The 24,785-nt window shown below is 39.1% G+C and overlaps 1 protein-coding gene across 6 annotated transcripts in view; it reads left to right on the forward strand.

Annotated features, from left to right (window-relative positions):
• The window catches only part of nup50 (nucleoporin 50), a 77,151-nt gene that overhangs the window by 27,780 nt on the left and 24,586 nt on the right, over positions 1-24,785 (forward strand). For all 6 annotated transcript variants that reach the window (XM_059977983.1, XM_059977987.1, XM_059977985.1 and 3 more), the window contains 2 exons: positions 18,945-19,128; positions 20,925-21,554. In XM_059977983.1, the coding sequence (XP_059833966.1) occupies positions 18,945-19,128; positions 20,925-21,554 (814 nt within the window). The remainder of the gene's footprint in view (positions 1-18,944; positions 19,129-20,924; positions 21,555-24,785) is intronic.

Below are 24,785 nucleotides of genomic sequence, written 5' to 3' on the forward strand. Positions count from 1 at the left end.
AAGACAAAACAATTGATTGCGTTAAGTATTCACCCCCTTTAATATGACACACAAAATCATCACTCTGTGCATTCAAGGAGTTTCAGTAGATTGTAGTAAAAATACACCTGCATCTGGAAGGTCCAGCTGCTAGTGAGTCAGTATCCTGGTATAAACTATATCATGAAGACAAAAGAACACTCCAGACAACTCTGAAAAGGTTATTGAAAAGCACGTCAAGAGATGGATACAGGAAATTTTCCAAGTCACTGAATATCCCTTGGAGTACAGTTGAGTCAATCAGCAAGAAGTGGAAAGAATATGACGCAGCTATAAACTTACCTAAAGCAGGTCGTCCTCCAAAACTGAGTGACCATGCAAGAAGAGGAGTAAGTGAGGGAGGTCATCAAGGGACCTATGACAATTCTGGAGGAGTTACAAGGAACAGTGGCTGAGGTGGGGGAAGACTACGCATACAGCAACTGTTCCCAGGATGCTTCATAAAGTTACAACTTTAAGGGAGAGTGGCAAAGAGAAAGCCACTGTTGGGGGGGAGGGTGGGGAAACACGTGAAACTTTGTCTAGAGTTTGCCAGAAGGCATGTGGGAGATTCTGAAGTTAGCTGGAAGAAGGATCTATGGTCTGATGAAACCAATAATAAGATTTTTGGCTATCAGACTAAATGCTATGTTTGTGGTAAGGGAAACACTGCACATTATCAAAAACGCACTACCTTTACTGTGAAGCATGGTGGTGGCTGCATCATGCTGTTGTGTTGCTTCACTGCAGCAGCCCCTGGAAGGCTTGTGAAAGTAGAGGGTAAAGTGGATGCAACAAAATACAGGGAAATCCTGAAGCAGTCTGCAAGAAAACTGAGACTTGGGGGAGAAGATTTGTTTTCCAGCAAGACAATGACGTTTAAAATTAAAAATACATAGAAATGTATTTGCAACAAAAGTAGTTCACTTGGCCCTTCAAGCTTGTTCTGCTATTTAATGTATCATGTTAGATTTCCTTTTAATTTCAATGTTAACTCCTTGTCTATCAAATGTATATCTGCTGCTCTTAACTTACAGATATTCAAAGACTATCCATTCACAGCTCATTAAGGACGAGGGTTCCAGAGAATTTCAAAGCTTGAGACAATTCTGTCCCACTGCTTTCTTAAACCCTGTACTTCCTTGTGGTACCACATTTTGGTGCTCTCACAAGAAGAAATGATCTCTCCATGTCCACCCTGATAAGATCATGCAGGATCTTTAATGTTTCAATGATCTCTTCTTGGTCATTTAAAATTTGGTAGGTACAAGCCTAGCCTGTCCATGTTTACCTCATAGGACAGCCTAAACATTGGAGATATTAGTCCATTACAGTAGTTCCCAAACATTTTTGGATTACCACCCCTTTGGTTCCCAGACCCCATCCCCAGCACCCCCTCTCTTTCTGGGCATGACTTAGAAACGAGAATTTTGATTTACTTGATAGAGAAAGAAAATAGGACTGCAAATTCAAAGCAGTGACAAATAATTGCAAAGATTATTCAAATCTATTTAAAGCTGCAAATAAAACTATTTATTTAATTATATAGTAAAAACAATTTCCATCAACAATTGCAAAGCATACATTAGTAGTCCAACTATTCAGTACTTCATTTTTCCCCCTTTCAGTGAGATAGATGGGCTTGATGCAGTGCTATCAACTTCTCAAGATTAGTCTGAATGTCATTCAGAAGGAGTCTCAGATCCTCAGTTCAGTAATTTGCATTCTTTTGTTGTTGCTTTGAAAAAAGTTGGGCGTCTGACTGAAATCATGCTTGATTAAGTATGATGTTGGAAAGGCAATAAACAACATTTTGACCTTTCCCCGCAGTGGTTGATAGTTTTCAGAGATTTATTACTACAACCAAAAGTCTTAGTATGTTTTGAACCTTAGTTTCAGCTCTGTCATTTTGTAGCAAGATCAGTTCTTCCTCCATCCTTCCTGTTAATTGCTCATTACAAGTGTTCTAGAATGGTTTTATTACCCAATCTGGAATTTGGACTGAGAGAAGATTCTGAAATCTCTCTGACGGGTCTTTATGCAGCTCACCCATGTGGACACAGTATACTTGAAGATCATCTGGTACTCTTTTTCTTCCAATTCGGAGAAATTGGGAAAGATTGTGACAGGCAATGTTGCACTTAAATAGGGTTAACTTGGACAGATATGTGGAGATGATGGATTTGACTTTGATAAGATTCACATCATTCCCTTGCAATTGATATTGTTAAACTTTGAATAACAGATAAGCAAGGTCATGCCTAATATTCTTGAGTTGATTACTGAAATGAAGCATTCGTGTCTTCAACAAATTTTATCACAGTTTCAAAAAGCGCAAAAAAACGTCTCAGGCAGTTTTCATTTGCGAACCATCAAACTTCTATGTGCAACAGCAAGCATTTAAATTGTTCAACAGCTCTTGAAATAGTCAAGAATTGAGAGCATGGGAGTTGATTTAATTTACTGCTGTGATAACAGTATTTCATTTATGCAGCCGTTCACTTCGTATCTTGCAACAGGTGTCTGAATTGTAGTGAATGGTAAATATGTTAGGTACAGCTTTTTCAAGTAAATAATAACCCCACAGTGGCGTCCAGAAATTGATGATGCCCTATCTGTTGCATAAGCAAGAATGTTAATGAGCAGTTTTTCTTCGAAGAACTGCTCAACAACCTGAAATATTAACTCTCCATATCTGTTTCTAGCCCCCTTGCAAATAACAACTCTTAAACCATGTTTTCATCTTTCATAAAGCGAACATTTCCAAGAAGCAAAGATTTGTTGCCTGGCAAAGTTGACTCATCCAACTGCAGAACAAATTCTGTTGTCCTGAGTATGTTGCACAATGTATCTTACACATTCTTAGAAATTTCATCAATTTATCTTTTGAACAGTGTAGTTGCTGAGCAGAATTGCTTTAATTATTTGGTCTTGTGATTTATGCAAAACTGTACTGAGAACCTCCAGTACTACTGCCATAATCAGTCCCATTGTATAGGGTTTTTCAGGTTTCTTAATGAGCTTTGAAATGTTGTATGAAGCACACAAAGCATGACAGCCTCTCACTCCAGGGCCCACAACTGTTCAACCTTCTCTGCAATGGTCTCTCCCTCTCCGATGAGTTCTTTAATGACTTTTAAAAAAAAAACCTTTAGTATTAGATGACTGTCCCTTTCCTATGTTCACTCTTGCTGTATCTCTCCCTCCTGTCCCTTCACAGTCCATAACCTCACCAACTTCCCTGGTTAGGAAGTCCTGCCAATCCTACTTCTGCTGTTGCACAAACTTTGACCATTGGATTCTTCGCTCACTACATGACGCCTCTTATGTTATTATGTTGTTGCCGTGACTCGATTTACCCTGATGTTGACTGGAGGTGATGCATGTGTGTTTAATCGGTTCTAATTAATTCATTTCTTAAAACAGGCTTGTAGTTCCTCTGGGTGAAAAGGTTGCCCTTCAGGTACCTATTAAGACTCTGCTCAACTTAAACCTATACTGTCTATTTCTTGATTCCCTAACCCTGGGGAAAATATTTTGTGCATTAACTCTGTCTGTGCCCCTCCCCTCATGAGTCTATATACCTCTTTACGATCAGCCCTCATTCTCCTATGCTCCAATGAATAAAGTCTTGGCCTACCCAACCTTACAACTCAGTCCCTTAAGCCTGGTAACGTCCTGTCCACTCAATTTAGGGTAATGGCAGTTTGTCCAACACTGAACGCAATATTCTACATGTGGCCTCACCATTTTGTACAGTAGAATTATAAACTCTGCAGTGAACTGGTAGATTTAAAGGAAAAAATGGGATACAAGGTCTTAGTTCAAAGGAAGTGTGACCAATCAAACCTTGTTCAGTTTCAAGGGACCACAGGAAATGGAATCAGTTAAATTTCAAGGGAATGCAGGCAGTAGAACTTTGAATTTTAAGTGAATAGGAAAACGTGGCCCTCGGGAAAGTTGGATTGGGAGTGTGGAAAACATTTTCTCTCAAACTTGATGCTAGACTGTTGACATTTCCAAATAATCAGGTAGTGGATTATCAGTTTTACTGCACTGGATTTTCATTTGTCAGAAATTGAAATAATTGTTAAAATATTTGATATATTGGAATATATTAAAACTTTAAAAATGAAATAAAAACACAATGTTTAAGAATATCTAAAGCCTGGCTATGCTCTTGAAGACCCAGTAAACTGTGGTCTGACGTTGGTGTGAATGGCTGTTTCTCCACCATAATGCCAAAGTATCAAGGAATACTGATATAGAAATGGCCATTCGAATTACCACTAAATCCTGAAATCTTAGGTTTCATCACACATGTTCAGGACTTTTCAGTGTGAATAAACGTGAAGGGAAACTGCCAGCTATACCAACATGATGCTGCTCATTTTCTCTACCTGTATATCAAATGACAAGAAGTAATGTCAGAAAGTTCTGAATGCATTGATTTAAACTAAATTGAATGTTATTTGGTTAGATGATGTATTGGTTAGTCATTAAAAGCTTTCACTGGATAGTATTTGTGTTTGCAGTATGACATTGATAGCTCAATGCAGCAAACATTTTAATTGTTTTGATGGTGGTAAATAAGTTTGGTCCAAGGCATGCCTTCTGGAGAACTTGGGTTTAATTTTCATAACTTCAAAACATTGTGTTCTATTTTGATGATGAAATTGTGCCTCACTGGAAAGGAATTTTTCTTGCACTAAAAGTAGAATTTAATTCTGAAATAGTTGTTTCAGAGTTTTTCCTTATGCAGGGCATTGAAATGAACCTTCTCATCCATGAGGCTTGATATATTTTAAGAAATTTGCACATTCTCCTTTTTAATTTTTTTGTGAGTTTGTCCTTTGAGTCTTGCATCTTGTGTTTTGGTTTAAACTTCTATGTAGGCATATTGTTCAGTTCTAGAGAATACCAGTCTGCTGAAAAATGAATAGTTGAGATGCTGAAATCTGCACATCATATTTGTTGCTATCTTTTGAGTTATCTTTTAAGTTATATTTTGATTTTGCAGGGAATGGGTCTCCTGCTGCCATGTAATATTTTTTGAGATCATAGATATGGCAATCTGACCCAGGTTATTCTCTGGTATTTACACTAAATTCTGTCGTGCATCAACTTTGACCCAATATTTCATTAATGTCCGTTTCATTTTTGTAGACATGTTTTTAATTTCCACATTGAGAGATAATGAGCTGTTTCACTTCCTCCACTTTAATCTCCTACAATTTTTTTCCCATTATGTGCATGTTCTTATTTTACAGTTTACAGAAGTAGTATTAAAGCTGCACCCATTTAAAAATTACATGATGTAACTGGCAACTTTCTAGGTTGCAGCAGTGCTTAATAGTTACAGTGCATGTTAAATCTTGTGTAAACTGTCTACACTTTATTCTTCGTGTTCCAAGTGTTTAAGACTGTACATTCTGCTTTGGGTGTTGGTAGTGATCAATAATGCACATTTCACTTATTGTACTAGGTTGTAAATTTAAATTTCGTATGTATTTACTATGTACTTGACTTCAATATTATCTTCAAGTAAGCATACAGCAGTACTGTACAGCATGAGCCCAATGGCAGTTTAATTTATAATTTTTTTTATTGATCATTGGCATCTCTGGCAACTTGTCATTAGGAAAGTGATGAGCCACCTGCTTGAACCACTCCAGTCCTGGTAAAAGTACAGACAGTCCCCAACTTCCATAAGGATTCCATTCTTCATGCAAGTGAGAACTGTTCTAAAGCCGATGTCTCTGTTAGAAACATCTGTTTTCCATATCTACTCTTATCCTACCTCTGTACATATCCTTACTATAATTCTTTTAATTGATCTCTAGCAATATGCATAATTAATCTAATGGAATTTATATTGCATCTAATCATTAATGAATACCATGAAATATTTACTAGCTTAAAGTTCTAAGAATGAGTGAAAGAAGTGTGAAAGTGGGAAAAGAAATTTTCCTAAGTGTTGTCACTCAACCTGAGGTGCTTCTAGAGCCATAGAAAAGTACAGGACAGAAAAAAAGATCTTTGGCCCATCCAGTCTGTTACGAACCATTTAAACTGCCTAGTCCTATTGACCTGCATCCTAACCATAGTCCTCTATACCCCTGCCATCCATGTACTTCTCTTAAGCATTGAAATCAAGTTTCTCTCAATACCCTAGCACCAATTTCCATTTGCTAACATCTTTTAATGTTGTAAACTATTCCCATGGTATTTCATAGGTGTATGAACAAAACTTGACACCAAACAAGAAGGTAAAATGAATGGGTGACTGAACTGAGATGTATGGTGGAGGAGAATCTACACAGAGAGAGAACTTTGGAACTGACAAAAGTATATTCATCCCGAAAATGGCTACCTTTTGGTGGTCACCAGAAGTAGGATTGATTTCATCTTTCTGATGAGAACTGATTTTTCAATGTTTAATGAAAATTTTGGCACTGAATGCCATCACTGACTAGTTTTTGGTTGATGTTGTTACCTACCTTTTTGTCCAAAATCTCCGCTCAATGTATTTCTTGATCGTTCCCTAACTGTTCTTAATAACATTTGTTAACTTATTTTAAGTAGCTTATTTTTTGTCCTTGAGGCTTTTTTTACTTTAAGGAAAAAGTATTCTGTCAAAAGAGAGAAAGCACTCTCCTTGATAGGAATTGGAATCTTCAAGGTGAGTGTGGTAGTTGAATTTTTCTGTGAGCTGAGCACCAATTGATAATTGTCCTGATTCAGATATCAGCTAGTTGGCATTATATTGAAATTTAGTGCAAAATTAAACATGCAGCTTGTTTCAAATCTGTTTTACAAACTCAACATTTTTTTTATTAACTTTGACTTTCATCTTTTTTCAACATCACCCTTCAAATAAACTTAGGCGAAAGTATATTAGGAAGGAAGATTATTTATCTATATGGTTATTTGAATGAAGCTGATGCATCTCAAGAATCCACATGTAGCATCTTTGTTCTGAAGCACAGTTTGGATTAATCTAATAATGCAAAAATTTTAGTGTGGCTTGGGCTTTTTAAAAAAAGGGATCTGCAAGTAAAAATGAAGATTTTACAAAATGCAAATATGGTCATGTTGATATAACGTTAATTTTGAAAATTTCCTTGCACTTTTTCGAAAATTGGAAGTGTCGGGTGAGAATTGATATTGAAGAGCAACAGTTAATTGATTTGTGAAATCTCAGTAGCCAGATTTTCCAGTAATGAATGTAGCAATGAGAAATGTGAATAAATGAGTGAATTCATGTGAATTAATAATGGGTGGGCGAGGCTAACATAAACATAACAGCAGGAAGTCACATTATAGAAACAATTGCCGTCCACGGGTATTTAAATAGTTGTAGATTTAAAATTTAAAGTAATTATTTTGAAGCCAGGTTTTCAGTGATATGTTTTGAAGGATTAATTAGTTAAGAAGTATTCTTAATGTGGAGTTCTAAGTAGATAATGTATTTAGAAAGTGAATGAGTATAGCAGTGAAGAGGCATTTCAGCTCACTGTGTCTGGCTCTGAGGCTCAGAAGGATAGGTTGCTGTCAGACAGAGAGTAGTGATGGGAGACCCAATAGTGAGGGAGACAGACGGGAGATTCTTTGGCTGCAAAAAAAATCTTGTGTGACGTGTTTCCTCCCAAGTGCCTGGGTTAAGGACGTCTGAGCAGCTGCGTTATGTTCTCAAGGATGAGGGCAAATAGCCGGAACTTGTTGTACACATTGGCACAAATAATACAGGTAGAACAGAAAATCTCTTCCTAGAGAATGAAATAGGAAATTGGGTAAGAAATTTGAAATGCTGGACCGCAAGTTAGTAATCTTTGGATCATGTGCTAGTGGGTCCAGCAATAGAAAGCTAGAGCAGATGAATGCATTACTGAAAAGCTGCAGTGGGGGAGGAATTCAAGTTTTTGGATCATTGGAATCACTTCTGGGGTAGAGACAACCTGTACAAATGGCACAGGTTACACATGGGGGGGGGGGGGGGGGGAATCTTGTTGTGGGGAATTTGCCCAGGGAGATTTTAAACTAGATTGGGGAGTTACTTGAAAGAGTGAAATCAGTGAGAAGACAGGAATACGTGCAGTCCATGAACCAGTCCTCATTAGGGAATTGGTGGTGGAAAGGGTACCTAACTTTAAATTTCTTGACGTTATCGTATCAGAGTATCTGTCCTGGGACCGGCATGTAAGTAACATTTAAAAAGAAGGCGTGACAGTGCCTCTACTAAAAACTTGTGCAAATTTAGCATGTCATCTAAAGCTGACAACTTTCTATAGCTACACGGTGGAGTTGTATTCTGGTTGCATCACAGTCTGTATGGTAACACCAGTGTTCAAGAACCGTTTACAAGAAGTGATTGATACAGCCCAATCCATCCCAGGAAATTCCCTCTCCACCACTGAGAACAGCTAACAGAAACGCTGCAGTAAGAAAGCAGCATCCATCATCAATGATCCCTGCTAGCCAGGTCATGATCTCTTCTCGCTGATACTGTTGGTAAGGAGGACAGGGTCCCACCACCCAGTTCAGGAATAGTTACTACCCTTCAGCCACCAGTCTGCTGAACCAGCATGGATGACTTCACTCAACTCAACTGAACTAATTCCACTAATCTATAGACTGACTTCCAAAGACTACAACTCCTTTTCTCAGTGTTTTTTACTTGTTTATTTATTATTTTTATTTGCTGTTTGTAGTCTTCTGCACATTGGCTGTTTGTCAGTCTTTATGTAGTCTTTCATTGTTTCCATTGTGTTTCCATGTTCAACTGTAAATGCCTGTAAGAGAATGAATCTCAAGGTTCTTGTACTTATTTTGATAATAACTACACTTTGAACTTTGAACCAAAGAATCTAAGCTTCATTATCAGGATAATCATGTTTACAGTAAGAGAGCAGGTAGGTCTGCTACTTTAATTTGCATATATTTCAGTGCATGTAGCTTAATAGATCAGGCAGAAAACTGGTGGTGTGGATACCTCCAGGGACTGGAGAACTGTAACTATAACAGAATCACGGATGAGGAGAGGGCAAGACTGTCAGCTTAATGTTTCAGGATATTGAAGCTTTGGATGTGACCAGAGAAACAGATAAGAATATAGGGGGTGTTGCCTTTTTGAAATGAGAGGACGTTGCAGCAGTGTTTGGAGGATATTTTAATAAGGCCTTTTGGCTAGGTCTTAGATTAAGAAGGCGTGGTCACCTTGGTAGGGCTAGGATATTAAAGTCCTTACCACCCTCGCCACCCACCAGCAGGAACTTGAAATTTTATGTAATTGTGTAGATTCCTGTGATCCCAACTCTATTAATTTTGAAATGGCTTTGGAATGAAATACAGCAGGTCTACAGGTTAAAGTCCTGAACTGGAAAAGGGTCAACTTTAAGGACGTTAGGCAAGATCTAGCTGGGGTCAACTGAATAACTATTTAAAGGTAAAGCAGCAGTTGGTAATTGGGAGGCTTTTAAAATGGTCATAGCAAGAGTTTAGCGACAACTTTGATCGTGTTGGGTGAAAGGTAGAAACAGCAAATTTGGGGACCCCTCAGTGATATTAAGGCTCCGACTAATGAAGGAAGGTAATGAAGGAAGTATACATTGTGTTTAGGCAATTGGGTATAAATGAATCCTCAGGCTTGAGAAATCAGTAGGGCAAAAAGAGGCGATGAGATGGATTTGGCAGGCAGGGTTAGAGATAATCCCAAGAGATTCTTCAGTTATTAACAGTAAAAGGATGACTAAATCCTCTTTTAAAAACAACCAGGTCTGCCTATGAAACCGGAGAAAATGGCTGAGTCTTTTAATGTTGTTTTCTCCTGTGTTTACTATCATTGATGCCATGAAAATGAACGTAATAAGCAGGTGTTGAATCATACGCATATTACATATAAGGTGGTATTACAGCCTTGAAACACAGCAAATTGGGTAAACCCCTAGGGCTTGAACAAATACACCACTGAATGTTATGGGAGACCTGGGAAGAAATTGGAGACACCCTTGTAGGGATAGTTGCTTCATTGTTAGCCTCTAGAATAGTGGTCGCCAACCTGTCGATTGCGATCAACTAGTTGATCTTTGAGACTTTCCCAGTAGATCCTGAATGAATGAATAAATAAATAAATAAATAATACGCAACTACTGTTGAGAGATTGTTTCCGGATTGCGGAGTTAGTTCCATTCTTTCTGCCCAGTGCGTGTGCATGTAGCTTTCCCCGCGCTACACAGTGTACTTCAGTGGTCCCCAACCACAACGAGGAAACAATACGAGTCAGCTGCACCTTTCCTCATTCCCTGTCCTGCCCACTGTTGAACTTGAACGCATGCGAGGTCATCAGTCGCCTAAACGCAGTGACACCCTCGTGCCAGGGGTCACTGGTTGGCCCGGGCGGCCAGCAGGATGTGCTGTCGCTACTGACCTGGAGCACTGCCTCTAAACCTGATTAACTCACCGAATGTTTGTGGGAAACCTGGTGCTAAAATATTTGCAGACAACCTAATTTGGGCTCAGCGTTTCGTAAGTATCAGAGCAGCTACCTCGCTGCAATCTACTGAAACAAACTTTTGTTGGCCGATAGATCCTACAAGGGGGGAGGGCGCGCGCTCGGTCGGTCGCTTTCTCCGGACTGCGACTGCTGCAGCCCCAGTACAGGAACAGCTGCACCTGGCCAAGGGGTCTGGCGGTGGGAGGCTGGAGCTCGGACCCGAAGGCTGTCTGATGAGGCAATGAAGCCTTCAAAGCTGCTTCGGTACCCTGAGTCCAAGTACCCTGCACTGAAAGACAAGCCTGTTGAGTTTTTTTCCAGCAGAAAAAAACGTGAGCAGTGTGGGATAGAAGCTAAGTGCCGAGAGCCGCAAAAACTAAATTGCAGAATAGACTGGACATAAGGAACCTGCTTCGAGTATCGCAGTATTCCCGTCGTGTTTAACACCCTCCCCCACCCCCGTCAGCCAGCCCGCAAGAATAAACTGGTCCACGGTGCAAAAAAAGGGTTGGTACCCCTGGTGTTTATATATTATTTCTCCTTCCGGGTTGTGGGGTTTTACTTCCGGTCTTTTCTGCCCCGGGGTGTGCATGCATGTAACTAATTGATCTGAGGTTGATCTTGCCTTTTACTAAGGCCATGGTAGGGGATCTTGGGCTTTAAAAGGTTGGTGACCACTACCCTAGAAGACTGGAGAGTGGTTAATCTTTCCTTTAAGAAGATTAGCAAGGATAGGCATTGAATTACTGTCCAGTGAGCCTAACTTCAATGCAGTGAAGTTACTGGAAGGAGTTCTGAGGGATGAGATCTACAATCACTTGATAGTCAAGGCTTGATCAGGAATAGTCGGCATGATTTTGTGGAAGGGATGTTAAGTCTGGTCAATCATTTAGAGTTCGTTTTTGAAGTCACTAGAGGGATAGATGAGGATAGGACAGTGTATGTTATTGTATGGACTTCAGCCAGGCCTTTGACAAGGGCCTGCATAGCAGACTTATCTGCAAGTTAAGTTTCATGGGATTCGGGGGGAGCTAACAAGGTGTATTCAGAATTGCCTCATTGATAGGAAGCAGAGGGTGATGGTTAAAGGTGAATTCTCTGACTGGTGACCAGGAGTCAGTGTTGTGACCTCTGTTCATTTTTATATAAATGACTAGGATGTGATGCTAAATTTAGTGGGTCGTCTTGATGGTGAAGTAGGTAACAGTGAACTATAAAGCAATCTTGATCAAGCTGCAGAGGGTGCAAAAGAGAGTTACGAGGATGCTGCCTGAACTAGAGGGCTTGAGTATTAGGGAGGTGGGCTGAAGAATGGCAAGTGAATTTCAACTTGGGCAAGTGTGTGGCAATGCATTTTGAATATTCAAACCAGGGTAGGACTTGACAGGGCGCTGGCAAGTGTTATGGAACAGGGATCTGAAATTGAGGCCATGCAAGTCGATGGTATTGTGGTGACCCACTTTCTGCGCAGGCGAACCGACTCACAAATAGCCAGCCCGCAGGGGGAGACTTTGGTAATGCACCTCTAATGTAATTTCTGCCCGGAGAGGGCGGGCACTAGGGATTTAAATGCCAGCGCCGCAAAGTTTGAATAAACTAGTCTCAAAACGACTTACAGACTGCGTGTCGTTATTTCAGCGCTGTGTGTAGCACATCGCTACAGTATATTAAAGGCATTTTACAGTTATCCTTGTCATTAGTGAGACTGTGCTAGGGACATTGAGTACAGTTCCTGCTATAGGGAAAACATTGTCAAGCTGCTGAAGGTTCAAAAGAGATTTACAATGATGCAGCCTGGACTAAGGGGCCTGAGTACTAGGGAAAAGTTGGCCACCCTTAGAGCATAGGAGAATGAGAAGTGGCCTCAGAAGTTTACAAAATCATGAGAGATATAAATAAGGTGGATGGTCATAGTCTTTTCTCTAAGATTATGGAGTCCAAAATTAGAGGACACAGGCACAAGGTAAGAGGGGAGAGATTGTGACCTGTGAGGTAACTGCTTTACACAAAGGGTAGTGAGTAACCAGAATGACCTGCTAGAGGAAGTGTTTAAGGTGGGCACAAATTCAACATTTAAGACTCATTTGGATAGGTATATAGAGGGGAGGACCACTTGGGCTGATGGGCCTGTTTCTATGCTTTAAAATTAAATGAATCCAATCTGCTTGCACATTCTTCCATTCCCTGCCTGTTCATGTCTTTCTAAATGCCGATTAAGCCTTGCTATTGTAACTGCCTGCCACCACCTTCTCTAACACTGCATTCCAAGCACCTACCACTCTTCACGTACTCCATGTAGTAAAAACAGAACTGTCACAAAATGCTGGTGGAACACAGCAGGCCAGGCAGCATCTATAAGGAGAAGCTTTGTCGACATTTCAGGCCGAGACCCTTCGTCCTGGGTCTCGAAGGGTCTTGGCCCGAAACGTCGACAGTGCTTCTCCTTATAGATGCTGCCTGGCCTGCTGTGTTCCACCAGCATTTTGTGTGTTGTTTGAATTTCCAGCATCTGCAGATTTCCTTGTGTTTGCTCTTTAAAAACAGAACTGTGTTGTGTTATGAGTCGCATTGTAATGCAAATCATTGGTATGATTTTGTAATTGAAGTAATGATGAGACTCATTAATGCCAACCTGTGTGCTGAAACTTTTGGCATATCTGAATACAGGTTTCCCCCGCTATCTGAAGGTAGAGTGTTCCTGTGAAACGGTTCGTAAGCCAGAATGTTGTAAAGTGAATAAGCAATTACTATTTATTTATATGGGAAATATTTGTGAGCATTCCCAGACCAAAAAAAGCCTACAAAATCATGTCAAATAATACATAAAACCTAGAATAACAGTAACATATAGATACACAGCCTAAATACAGTAGAAATACTTTTCTGCAATCATAGCTGCACTGTCTAGTGTAGCGTATAATCTCGCTACATAGTGGAAGCAGTCTCTCCAGTAACCTTTAAGCTATGAAGCTGCCAAATCATACCAAATAACACATAAACATACACAGCCTATATAAAGTAGAAATAATGTATGTACAATGTAGTTTCACTTACTGGAATCGGGAAGACAGCGAGCACACTGATGGTGTGTTAGGCTGTATCGTCGGAGGTTGGGGCGCTTGGCAATTTTTTTTTCAATAAATTGCAGTTTCATCACAGTTAAATACTTGCTTATACGAATAACCACCTTCTGTAATTATTATCTTAAGTTCTGCTGGGAACTTTTTGGCAGCTTCAGTATCAGCCGAAGCACTCTCTCCAGTAATCTTTAAGCTATGAAGCTGCCCTCACCTCAGAAACCGATCAAACCACCCATGACTACCGTTTAAATTCCACTTTCGCAACACTTTCATCACCATCGTCCCGTGCTTTCTGTTTCAGCTTACTAAAAAGATTGACTAATTTCTCCCTAAGTATAAGATAATTTAACGGAACACCATGCTTTGTACACCTTTCAATCCACTCAAGCAATGGACTTTCCATTTTATCAATTATTGGATGCCGACTAAGAGAGACCACTTTGCTACGAGCAGAACCAACAGTAACATCAGCAACTTTCAAGATTCTTTCTCTCTGCGTATAAATATTGTGAATGGTTCAACGCACGAACAATGTCCTTACTTTGTTCACCATGATCAAAACGCTTAATTATATCTAGTTTTATGCTGAGCTTAACACCCTTACGAGCTCTTTTAGGCTTTTCTGATACCTTAGAACTCATCTTGTTAACAGATGCACAAAATAAATAGACATAAAGCACAGGTGCTCACAGGCACATGTTTAAGCTATGGCGGCTAGAATGCAGTTCTGGGGGCGTGCACTGCCTTTTTTCGTAACAGTGAAAACACCTTCTGTTAGCGAAAACAGGTAACTAATGTAGGTCTTTCGTAACAGCAAAGTATCGTAAAGCAAATGTTTGAAAAAGGGGGCCACCTGTACTGATAACTGACTGTTGACTCAGACCATTTTAGTTTCAAAATTCTTTCTCAGGACATGATTTAAAACCTGGTTGTTCATTTTCATTCAATATTTCCAGGTATGGACTCAACAGGGATTATTCAACCTGATTGAAAGGTTTTCCTATTATTTGTTATGTTCTCATTTGCTCTGTAGAGTGCAGAATATTGGATCAGATTGTAGATTAGGTAAGCCACAAATCCAAGCATTATTTATCTCCTTACCAGAGGCTAAAAATCTGGGCCATGATGAATCAGATATCACAGTAGCTATAAAATCCATTTGAATTATTACATATCTTTAGATCTTTTCATATACTATTCAAATATATTTTTGAACGGTGTTTATATTCAATTGTGTAATATGGCACTTAATGAAGATTTTGAGTGTCAACTGTTCTGAATATGTGTGATTCCATGACACAATCTTGTATGTAATTAAGTACGCAGATTTCAAAGGGAGATAGATTAATTTTCAAATCCATATTTTCACACAGATACAATGTTAATGATTTAGTGCCCCTGTTGTAACTCTCAAGGATCTCTTGATAGTTGAAATTTGCTTAAAAATTTGAATTATGAATGGATTTAGGATTACTTTTGAAAGCCAGATGTCAGTTGATGTAGGGGAGAAATTTTATATAAGCAAATACTAGCTGGCATTATGAAACTAAATTGTCAAATTATTTAGAAGTTTTGCAAAATTGAGGAATGGATTTTCACTTTTCCTAGAAAATGGTGAAAAGCAAACTTAATTTTAGTCTTAAATTGCTTAATACTTCTGCTGTTGTCTTTGTTTTCAGTGATTTGGCTTCCAGTTTTAATAAGTAAAAGATGATCTTTATCTATTTGCCAATACAGCATGAAGTAGGCCCTTCTGGCCCTTTGAGCTATCCCACCCCAGCAATCCCACAACCCAGATTAACCCTAACCTAATCGCAGGATAATTTACAACTGGTAAGCTGTTGGACTGTGGGAAGGAAACAGCACCTGCAGAAAAAACATATGTATTCCACGGAGAGGACGTACAGAGACTCCTTAAAGAACAGCACCGGAATTGAACTCCAAATTCTGAAACATCCCGAGCTGTAATAGCATTGGGCCAACTGCTGCACTGTTGTGACGTTTGTCTCATCATTGGGCCATCAGCCCAATCTTGAATATTGTCCAAATTCTGCTGGGAAAATGCCATTATTGCATTATCTTGGGAGTTGCAAATACAACCAAGTATTGCCACTTCTAGTTAGGGGATGAAGCAACTTAAAATGACTGCGTCTAGAATGCTGCCTTGATCAAAAATGAGATTATTAATTTTCAACAACCATAGCCATCATTTTGTGCCATACTTGTAACTCAGGCCTTTGGTTGGTTTTGCAGATTGATACCACAATTAGAAAAATACTGTATTGATTTCAAGAGCAGTGTTCTCTCTGCTGTTCTGAAATTCAGATCTTATTTATTTAAATCAAGACTCAAATAATATCTAGAAATGCATGTCCCTGTCTATATTAAGCATTGATGAGTGAGTTTTTGGTGAATAATTGTTGCTTGACAGTGTTGTTGACGAACCTTTCCTTCACTTTGTTTATGGGGGGGGGGGGGAGTTTTCAATGGTGCAGTAAAATGTATTGTGTTTGTTCCACTGTTTGTAGACAGGATGAGCTTGATGTGGATGTGGAATTTCCACTTCGTCATGCTGATGCTTTTGTCATTGTGGTGGGTCAGATTTCTGGTTCTGGAGAAGAAGCCTTCATTGCCTTAGCTAGATTGTAGTTTGGGTCCATTCCTTTTACTATATTTGGGGCACAAAACCAATCATTGGTCTACTGGGACTTAATCAAATTGACCAAAATCTAGTTTCTCTGGTCGCAGGTGCTTAGCAAGTTGTTGAGATAGATCAGCCACTTGGCATTTGTAGCTGAAGATGGTTACAAATGATTTGGCTTGTCTTTTCTACTGACAATAGTATATGCTTTTGCTGTGGATGGGTTTTATTTCAACCCCCCCTCCCCCCAATTCCACTTTAATTGTCCATCATTTACAATGGAATAATGTGTACAAGGCTTTGACCTGTTGATTATGGAATTGCTTTTCTGTCCACAATAGGCAGTTTTTTTTTGGTTTGGTATGATTAGTTCTTTTGCTTTCGCTTTACTCGATATCTTCATTAGTTAGTTAGTTCTGGTGCTTCCACCATTAAATTACAGTTGAACCCCTGGCTGAATGGTGATGCTATGAGATTACACCCGATGGTGTCATGTAATTGTGCTGCTACTATTGCTCACTGAGTATCTCGTAGGTGCTCAGATCTGAGCTGCAGGATTTCTTTTAGATTTCTTCCATTTTGCACTTTCTCACTTTGCATTGATTTTTATTCAAATATGGACTATTTGAGATTTGTGTTTAAATTGCAGCTTTGTTGTTCAATAACTTGTATGTGGGTAATAATTTTAAAAAGGTTTGATGAAATTTGTTGCAATTTTATTTATGGCTATATTTAAAGTACTTTTGCAGCTTAATTAGTTACATATTTTAAGGGCCTATATATTTTCGTTAAGAATAATGAAAACAAGGAATAAATGAGCGATTTTGTCTGCTCTAAGCAGTGTGATGATGTGGATAGTAGAGCAGCTGCCTCAAAGCTCCAAGGGCCCAGTTTGAACTCTTAACTTTTGGAGTTTGCACGCTGTTCCTGTTCAGTTCCTCTTACACCCTAAAGATAGATTCAGAGTGAATAAGGTGGGCTGGTGTAGTTGACTGCTTGATGAGTGGCATGAGCTTAGTAGCCCAAATGACCTGTTTCCCTGCTGTATAACTCTAAAATCAGTACCAAAGCATTAATGCATTACAAACAAGAGAAAATCTGCAGATGCTGGAAATCTGCATTAATGCATTAGGTGGCTTTTATAAGACCATAAGACAAAGGAGCAGAAGTCGGCCATTTGGCCCATCGATTCTGCTTTGCCATTTCATCATGAGCTGATCCACTCTCTCCTTTAGTCCCATTACCCTGCCTTCTCACCATAACCTTTGATGCCCTGACTACTCAGATACCTATCAATCTCTGCCTTAAATACACCCAATGACTTGGCCTTCACTGCCGCCCGTGGCAACAAATTCCATAGATTCACCACCCTCTGGCTAAAAAATTTTTCTCGCATCTCTGTTCTGAATGGGTGCCCTGCAACCCTCAATTCATGTCCTCTCGTACTAGACACCCCCACCATGGGAAACAACTTTGCCACATCCACTCTGTCCATGCCTTTCAACATTTGAAATGTTTCTATGAGGTCCTCCCTCATTCTTCTAAACTCCAACGAGTGCAGTCCAATAGTGATCAAATGTTCCTCATATGTTAACCCCCTCATTCCCAGAATCATTCTACTGAATCTTCTCTGAACACTCTCCAATGCCAGCACATCCTTTCTTAAATAAGGAGCCCAAAACTGGACACAGTATTTCAAGTGCCTTATAGAGCCTTAACATTACATCCCTGCTCCTATACTCTATTCCTCTAGAAATGAATGCCAACATTGCATTCACCTTCTTCACCACCCGACTCAACCTGGAGGTTAACCTTAAGGGTATCCTGCACGAAGACTCCCAAGTCCCGTTGCATCTCTGGACTTTGAATTCTCTCCCTATTTAAATAATAGTCTGCCCGTTTATTTCTTCTACCAAAGTGCAAGACCATACACTTTCCAACATTGTAATTCATTTGCCACTTCTTTGCCCTTTTCCCCCAATCTATCCAAGTCTCCCTGCAGACTCTGTTTCCTCAGCACTACCGGCCCCTCCACCTATCTTTGTATCATCAGCAAACTTAGCCACAGAGCCATCTATTCCATAATCCAAATCGTTGATATACAACGTAAAAAGAAGTGGCCCCAACGTGAACCCCTGTGGAACACCACTGGTAACCGGCAGCCAACCAGAATGGGATCCCTTTATTACCACCCTCTGTTTTCTGCCAATCAATCAACGCTCTATCCACGTATGTAATTTTCCTGTAATTCCATGGGCTCCTATCTTGTTTAGCAGCCTCATGTGTGGCATCTTGTCAAAGGCCTTCTGAAAATCCAAATACACAACATCCACTACATCTCCCTTGTCTAGACTACTTGTAATTTCCTCAAAAAATTGCACTAGGCTTGTCAGGCAGGATTTCCCTTTAAGGAAACCATGCTGAGTTCTGCCCATCTTGTCATATGCCTCCAGGTACTTCATAACCTCATCCTTGACAATCGACTCCAACAACTTCCCAACCACCGACGTCAAGCTAACAGGTCTATAATTTCCTTTTTGCTTCCTTGCCCCCTTCTTAAGGAGCGGAGTTGACATTTGCAATCTTCCAGTCCTCTGGATCCAGGCCAGAATCCATTGACTTTTTGTGTCAAACATGGACATTAGGTTGTTTTAGAACCTTGTGTGCTTATTTGAAAAGTCTACTAATCAATTATGTTTTCAAAATATTCCAGTCTGAAGGAGGTGGAGTTTTCAAAGGATTTTCTGGCCTAGTGTCATCAACTGGAAGTACTGGATTTGGAGCATTTGGCAATGGTTCTAGTTTTAAGCCTTTACATGGGTTGTCCAATGGAAATACTTCATCGTCTTCTTCAAAGCCTTCCCATAGTAGTGCTACAGACTTAAATAAATCTTTGGGTAAGTAGAATCAAGTATCGTTAACTACTACATGTATTTTACTTGTTAAGTGTTCTTGATGTGCAGTGTTTCCTCCTCTTACCCTTTCAGTACAGATCTTTATTTAGCTTAACTAATTTGCACTCCTAGAGTAGAGATTGGATCTTGCACACAGCCCAATGCAACTGTGCCAGGTTCTTTGAATTATCTACTTAAACCCATTCTTGTTCCTTCTTCTCCTCTTGTCCCTGAAAATTCTAATTAACTGTTTATCCAATTTCTTTTTGAAAGTTTGTATTGAATGTAATTCTGCCACCTTTTTAGGTGTGGATTCTAGATCATAATCACTTATTGCATAGTTTTCTCTCCTGTTAACTTTTTAAATTATCAGCACTTCTGCCTGTGCAATTTTTTTCCCCTATTTCTTAGTTAGGGACCTTTATTAAATCTCACCTTAATAATTACTTCTAAGAAGAATGATGCCAGCTACTCTGTTCTCTCTACTTGACAGAACATGCTCATCTTCCTTATCTCAGGCCATTCCATATTTGTTGTCAGCAAAGTGCTTTGCAGCATGCTTGACAACTGAATCTGAGATAGTCGGTCTTTGGACTGAACAGTGAAAAGTTGAGGATTATTATATGATGCTCAAATGAGTATCCTCAAATGCACAAGTGAAGCTTCCACTTCCACTTAATTGATGTACTTTGGACCAATTCAGCAAATCTACCAAATGGAAAGTGATCATTTGTTCATGAATGGGTCTAATGACTCATGGTTCAAATACAATCTGTTATCATTTCAACCTCTTTATTTTCATCTCAGTTGCTAAGTGTGAAGCTGAAATCTACACCTGCACAATCCCATGTCAAGAAAAGTTCTATTTTTAACCTTTTAAATTCAAAGAAGTAACTATCCACTCTCAAATCTGACTTTTCTATTATGTGACTCATGGAATTATGTCATTTAAAAAGTTATTGTGTGCAATATCCTGATGAATTGGCATTGCACCCTCTTTTAAAATTTCAATATCCTTATGGTAGTGTTGAACACTACATTGCAGGAAGTTTTTGTGTTTTCACATTTCAGTTTTGACAATGGGTCATTAACATTAGTCATTTTCTGAAAGAAGGCAGTTATTTTTGGGAAAAATGCCTCTTAACAATCTGAGGTAATATAATTGAGTTCTTTGTTATTAAAGCTATTTAGTATATTAATATTCCTGTTTTACCTTGCTCATTGAAGATCAGTCTGTCAACTGTTAGCCTGTTTTCCCCATTTTGGCATCTGTGGATGTCTCTTAAAAAAAAAATAGGCAATGCTATTTTTGATTATTCAACTTTTGGTAAACTTGGGGCCTGTACCTAAATTATTGATTTTATACTTGCCTGAAATGCCTTCTGAAATTAAACTGGTGCTAGGATTCCTGTTAAATGACTAAATACCTTTCATATAATTATTTATGACATTAGTTGAATACAATAAGACTACTAATGGTAAAGGATACAGTCGTTAAAACACCTCAACAATTCTTGAAACTTTCATTATTTTATGCTGTGTGTTTAGGTGAATGGTTAAAGGAGAGTAGAGTTTGAATTGACCTGGTATTTCTGAGGCATTTTGTGCTTGTTTAAACAAATGTTACACTGCTATATCTATTGTGCATTATAGAAATTGTGTCCCATCTGTACTTTTAGATGGGCTCATGCTGTCATAGGAATTCCTCATCTGTCTGAAGACTGCTGAGAACTCCAAACAATTTAATAGGTTTTGTTTCACTGAACTTAATTAAACATTTAACTTGTTCCATTTCATAGGTTCTTTTCTATCTAATGGCCCTCCACCAAACCCCTTGGCAAAAGGTGAAATAGGTACGAAAACAAATGGTATTAATCAGATTAACTCTGGGGATAAAGTGGGCTCCAGTGAGTACAACAGACAACTAGCAGCACTGAATTGTTCAGTCCGAGACTGGATCACCAAGCATGTCAATGAGAACCCACTCTGTGATTTGACCCCAATCTTCAGAGACTACGAGAAGCATTTGACAAGCATTGAACAGAAATATGGTAGCAGCTCTGACAGTGGCTCAGAGAGTGACACAAGCAGCAAGAGGCCAGAAATGCAATCTGTTAACACATTTGGTGTTAGCAAAACACCACAGGGAACAACCCCATCATCTTTATTCTCATCTGTCAAAAACAAGGATATTATTCCAGTCACTTCAGAAAAAAAACCTGAGACTGCAATGGGAAATAGTGGGAATATCAACTTGCTCTTTGGGAAAAACATGGAAAACTCTCCTTTAACTGGCTTTTCTTTCGGTGCTGGAACATCAGGCTCATTGTTTGGAAAAGATGTGAACCAGGAGAAGACCGTTGCTCCAACTTTTTCCTTCACAGCATCTGTAGGAAAAATGGAAGAAGTAAAAGGTAGTGAGCACAAAGGTATGGGTAATAAATAATTACATTAAATATATTTTATTAAATCGAGGCTTGATGTCCTAAGGTACTGGTGTAAATAGAATCTTTGCTTAGCTGTAAGGACTATTCTTTCCTCCCAGTTTCCCATGAAAATTAATAGTTTTTAAGTTTCCAACATTTAATTATTATATATTTCTGCATCACAGTGGGCAAAAGAAGGCAAAGATGAGTATAATTTTCATGGGCTTTGAGGATAGTGTGTGTCAATTCAAAAGCTTCTCATAAAGAAGTAACACAATGGGTAAAATCTTACAAGGAGTTAGTTGTCCATGAAAGTTCTGATTAACATTAGCATGTATTTAATAGAAGTTTTGCTGTCCTTAAGGGTACAGCATATGGTATAATCTGATGTCTTCACATCTGCTGTTGTACAGAACAGAATGTAAAAATTTGTTGTTTAGCTTTTATTGTGGCAGATGCTTCCATTTTCACTTAGTAGTTTGTTATAAGGTCAGGTTATAAAAATTATTCTCTTGATGTTTGGAACTTCTGATTTGCTTGTTTGAGATTCTTTTTAATCCTGACCATCCCTATTGACTGTTTCAGATTATCATTTTCATTTGCACTAGTGGATTATTTTTAATGGGCTGGATAAATTAACTGTGGTTCTTTTTTCTGAAAAATAATTCTTATAACTTGTATTTGCCTTCGTTTGCTCCCAAGCATGTAGTTTCTGCCTCTTATTTATTTTCCCTTTGGACCCTTTATCCATCCATGGTCTCGTGCCGGTGTTTGGTTATTGTTTTTAAGGCAGAAAGAGTGCTTGTGTATTCTTTTGAACGTTGATTAAGATAAACCCTAGTGCTACTAATTTTCTTGTCAAAATTGTTTTACTTTTGTTTTCCCTACTTGTAGCTCAGAATTGCCTTTTCTCCAGTCTGACATCTTATTTTCATCTCTTTGGCTCATTCTCAATTATTGTGTTAAATTCATTGTGTTGGATTAATATTGTCTAAAAGTACTTCTGGTCTGCTCTTGTGCATTTAGCAGGCATATTTTCTGCTGTCTGCATACAAAAGGGGAGATGCTGACAAGATGGCACGTCCATTTGCATTTACCCATTGCTTAGCTCTTATAGGCAGATAATTTTGGGATAGTCAGTTTCAGTGTTATCTTGAAATACAGCATATCACCTTCACATGAAATAGCTTTATGTAAAAATTTGAGTTCTGACATTCTGTTTGCCATGTCTCATTAATCTATATCTGGTTCCCCTCCACATACTATTGCCTCCATTTCCTCTGTTTTAATGCAAACATTGTGCATTGCTTTACAGGCAGTTCATCTAATTTTTAATAGCCGTTCCTCTCAATTGATTTTTAACATCGTATTCTCCTGTTTGGTAATGCAGTTTCTTGCTTTTTATATCTTCCTTCAGTTTAAGCTGTTTGGCTTTTCGCAGTTTTATTTATATTCATGCTTTTAATTTATTATCGTTTGTCCAAGCTTTGCAGTTTAAAACCTTTGTCAACTCCCCATTTACCCTTTTTCAGTTCAGCAGGAGCCTGTCCCAAAAGTTTGATTCTGTTCTACCCCACAAGGAAGAGCTCATCGTTCCCTCCTTTGCCCTTCAGTAATATATTAATTCTTTATTTGGTTCAATGCCAGTTGGTTGTTAGTTCAGACGGTGATTTATTAATGTTGAGATACTGCTTTTTAAATTAGCCATCTAAACCTAGATGCTACCTCAGTAGGACCTACTACACAGAATGTTTTTCACTCTTGTTTTTTGAATTGAGCAAGTCAGATCTTAGTGCAAAGCTCTGATAAGCAATCCTGTCAAGAAACTAACTGAGTAGTCATCTAAGATATAATTGTAGGGAGTCTGTCTTGTCATCCAGGAAGAAGATTTTTGCAACTATTCTGTTCTTTAAAAACAAACACAAGTTCTTACCATCATGAAAAAATACCACCTTAAAGTTCAATAATGGCAGCATTTTTGTCTTTCAAATGAATCTGATAGGTCAGAGGATTCCTTTAGTTCAGTCTGCTCATAATTATTTTTTAATACTTATCAATGTACTAGCTAATTGGGTCACTTGGCTCCTTTAGCCTGTTGCACTGTGACCCCTTATTTAAACAGGGATCCCTAGATCTACAGTGTCCCACAAGAGGAAACATCCTCTACGAATCCATCCTTCTGGGTCTTGTGTTTTAATCAAGTCGCCTCTCACCAGAGAGAAGCCTGATCGATACAACCAACCCTGGATTCCAAATAGCAGTCTATGTTATTGTAGCTTTAAATAAGGAGCTTTTTGCTTGAAGCTGTCATTAAGGAAGAAATAGCGAAACATTTAAATAGGAGTGGTTCCATTAGACAGACACATCATGGATTCAGAAAGGATAGGTCCTGTTTGACAAACTTACTGGAGTTCTTTGAGGACATAATGTGTGCAGTGGATAGAGGGGAACAGGTGGATGTCATATATTTGGATTTCCAGAAGACGTTCGATAAGGTGCCGCACAAGAGACTTACAAGTAAGGTACAGATGCATAGAGTCGGAAGAAGTGTATTGGCATGGACAGTGGATTGGTTAAACAATGGAAGGCAGAGTTGATATGAATGGGTGTTTCTCTGGTTGGCAGTCAGTGATGAGTGGGGTGTGTGGACCCGCAGCTGTTTACCATTTACATTGATGATTTGGAAGAGGGGATTGAGTGTAGCATAGCAAAATTTACTGATGACACTAAACTGAGTGGAAAAGCAAATTATACAGAGGATGTGGAGAGTCTGCAGAGGGATATAGATAGGTTAAGTGAGTGGGCCAAGGTCTGGCCAATGAAATACAACATTGGTAAATGTGAGATCATCCATTTTGGCAGGAATAATAGAAAAGCAGATTGTCGTTCAAATGGTGAAAGATTGCAGCATGCTGTTGTGCAGAGGGACTTGGGAGTACTTGTTCATGAATCGCAAAAAGTTGGCTTGCAGGTACAACAGGTTATTAAAGAAGGCAAACAGAATGTTGGCCTTCAATGCTAGAGGGATTGAATTCAAGAGCAGAGAGGTCATGCTGCAACTATGTAGGCTACTGGTGAGGCCGCACCTGAAGTACTGTGTGCAGTTCTGGTCTCCATACTTGAGGAAGGATATACTGGCTTTGGAGACAGTGCAGAGGAGGTTCACCAGGTTGATTCCAGGGATGAAGGGGGTAACTTATGAGGAGAGATTGAATTGCCTGGGACTATACTTTC

Source organism: Hypanus sabinus, chromosome 8 (genome assembly GCF_030144855.1).
Source record: "Hypanus sabinus isolate sHypSab1 chromosome 8, sHypSab1.hap1, whole genome shotgun sequence".
Classification (NCBI taxonomy): Eukaryota; Metazoa; Chordata; class Chondrichthyes; order Myliobatiformes; family Dasyatidae; genus Hypanus; species Hypanus sabinus.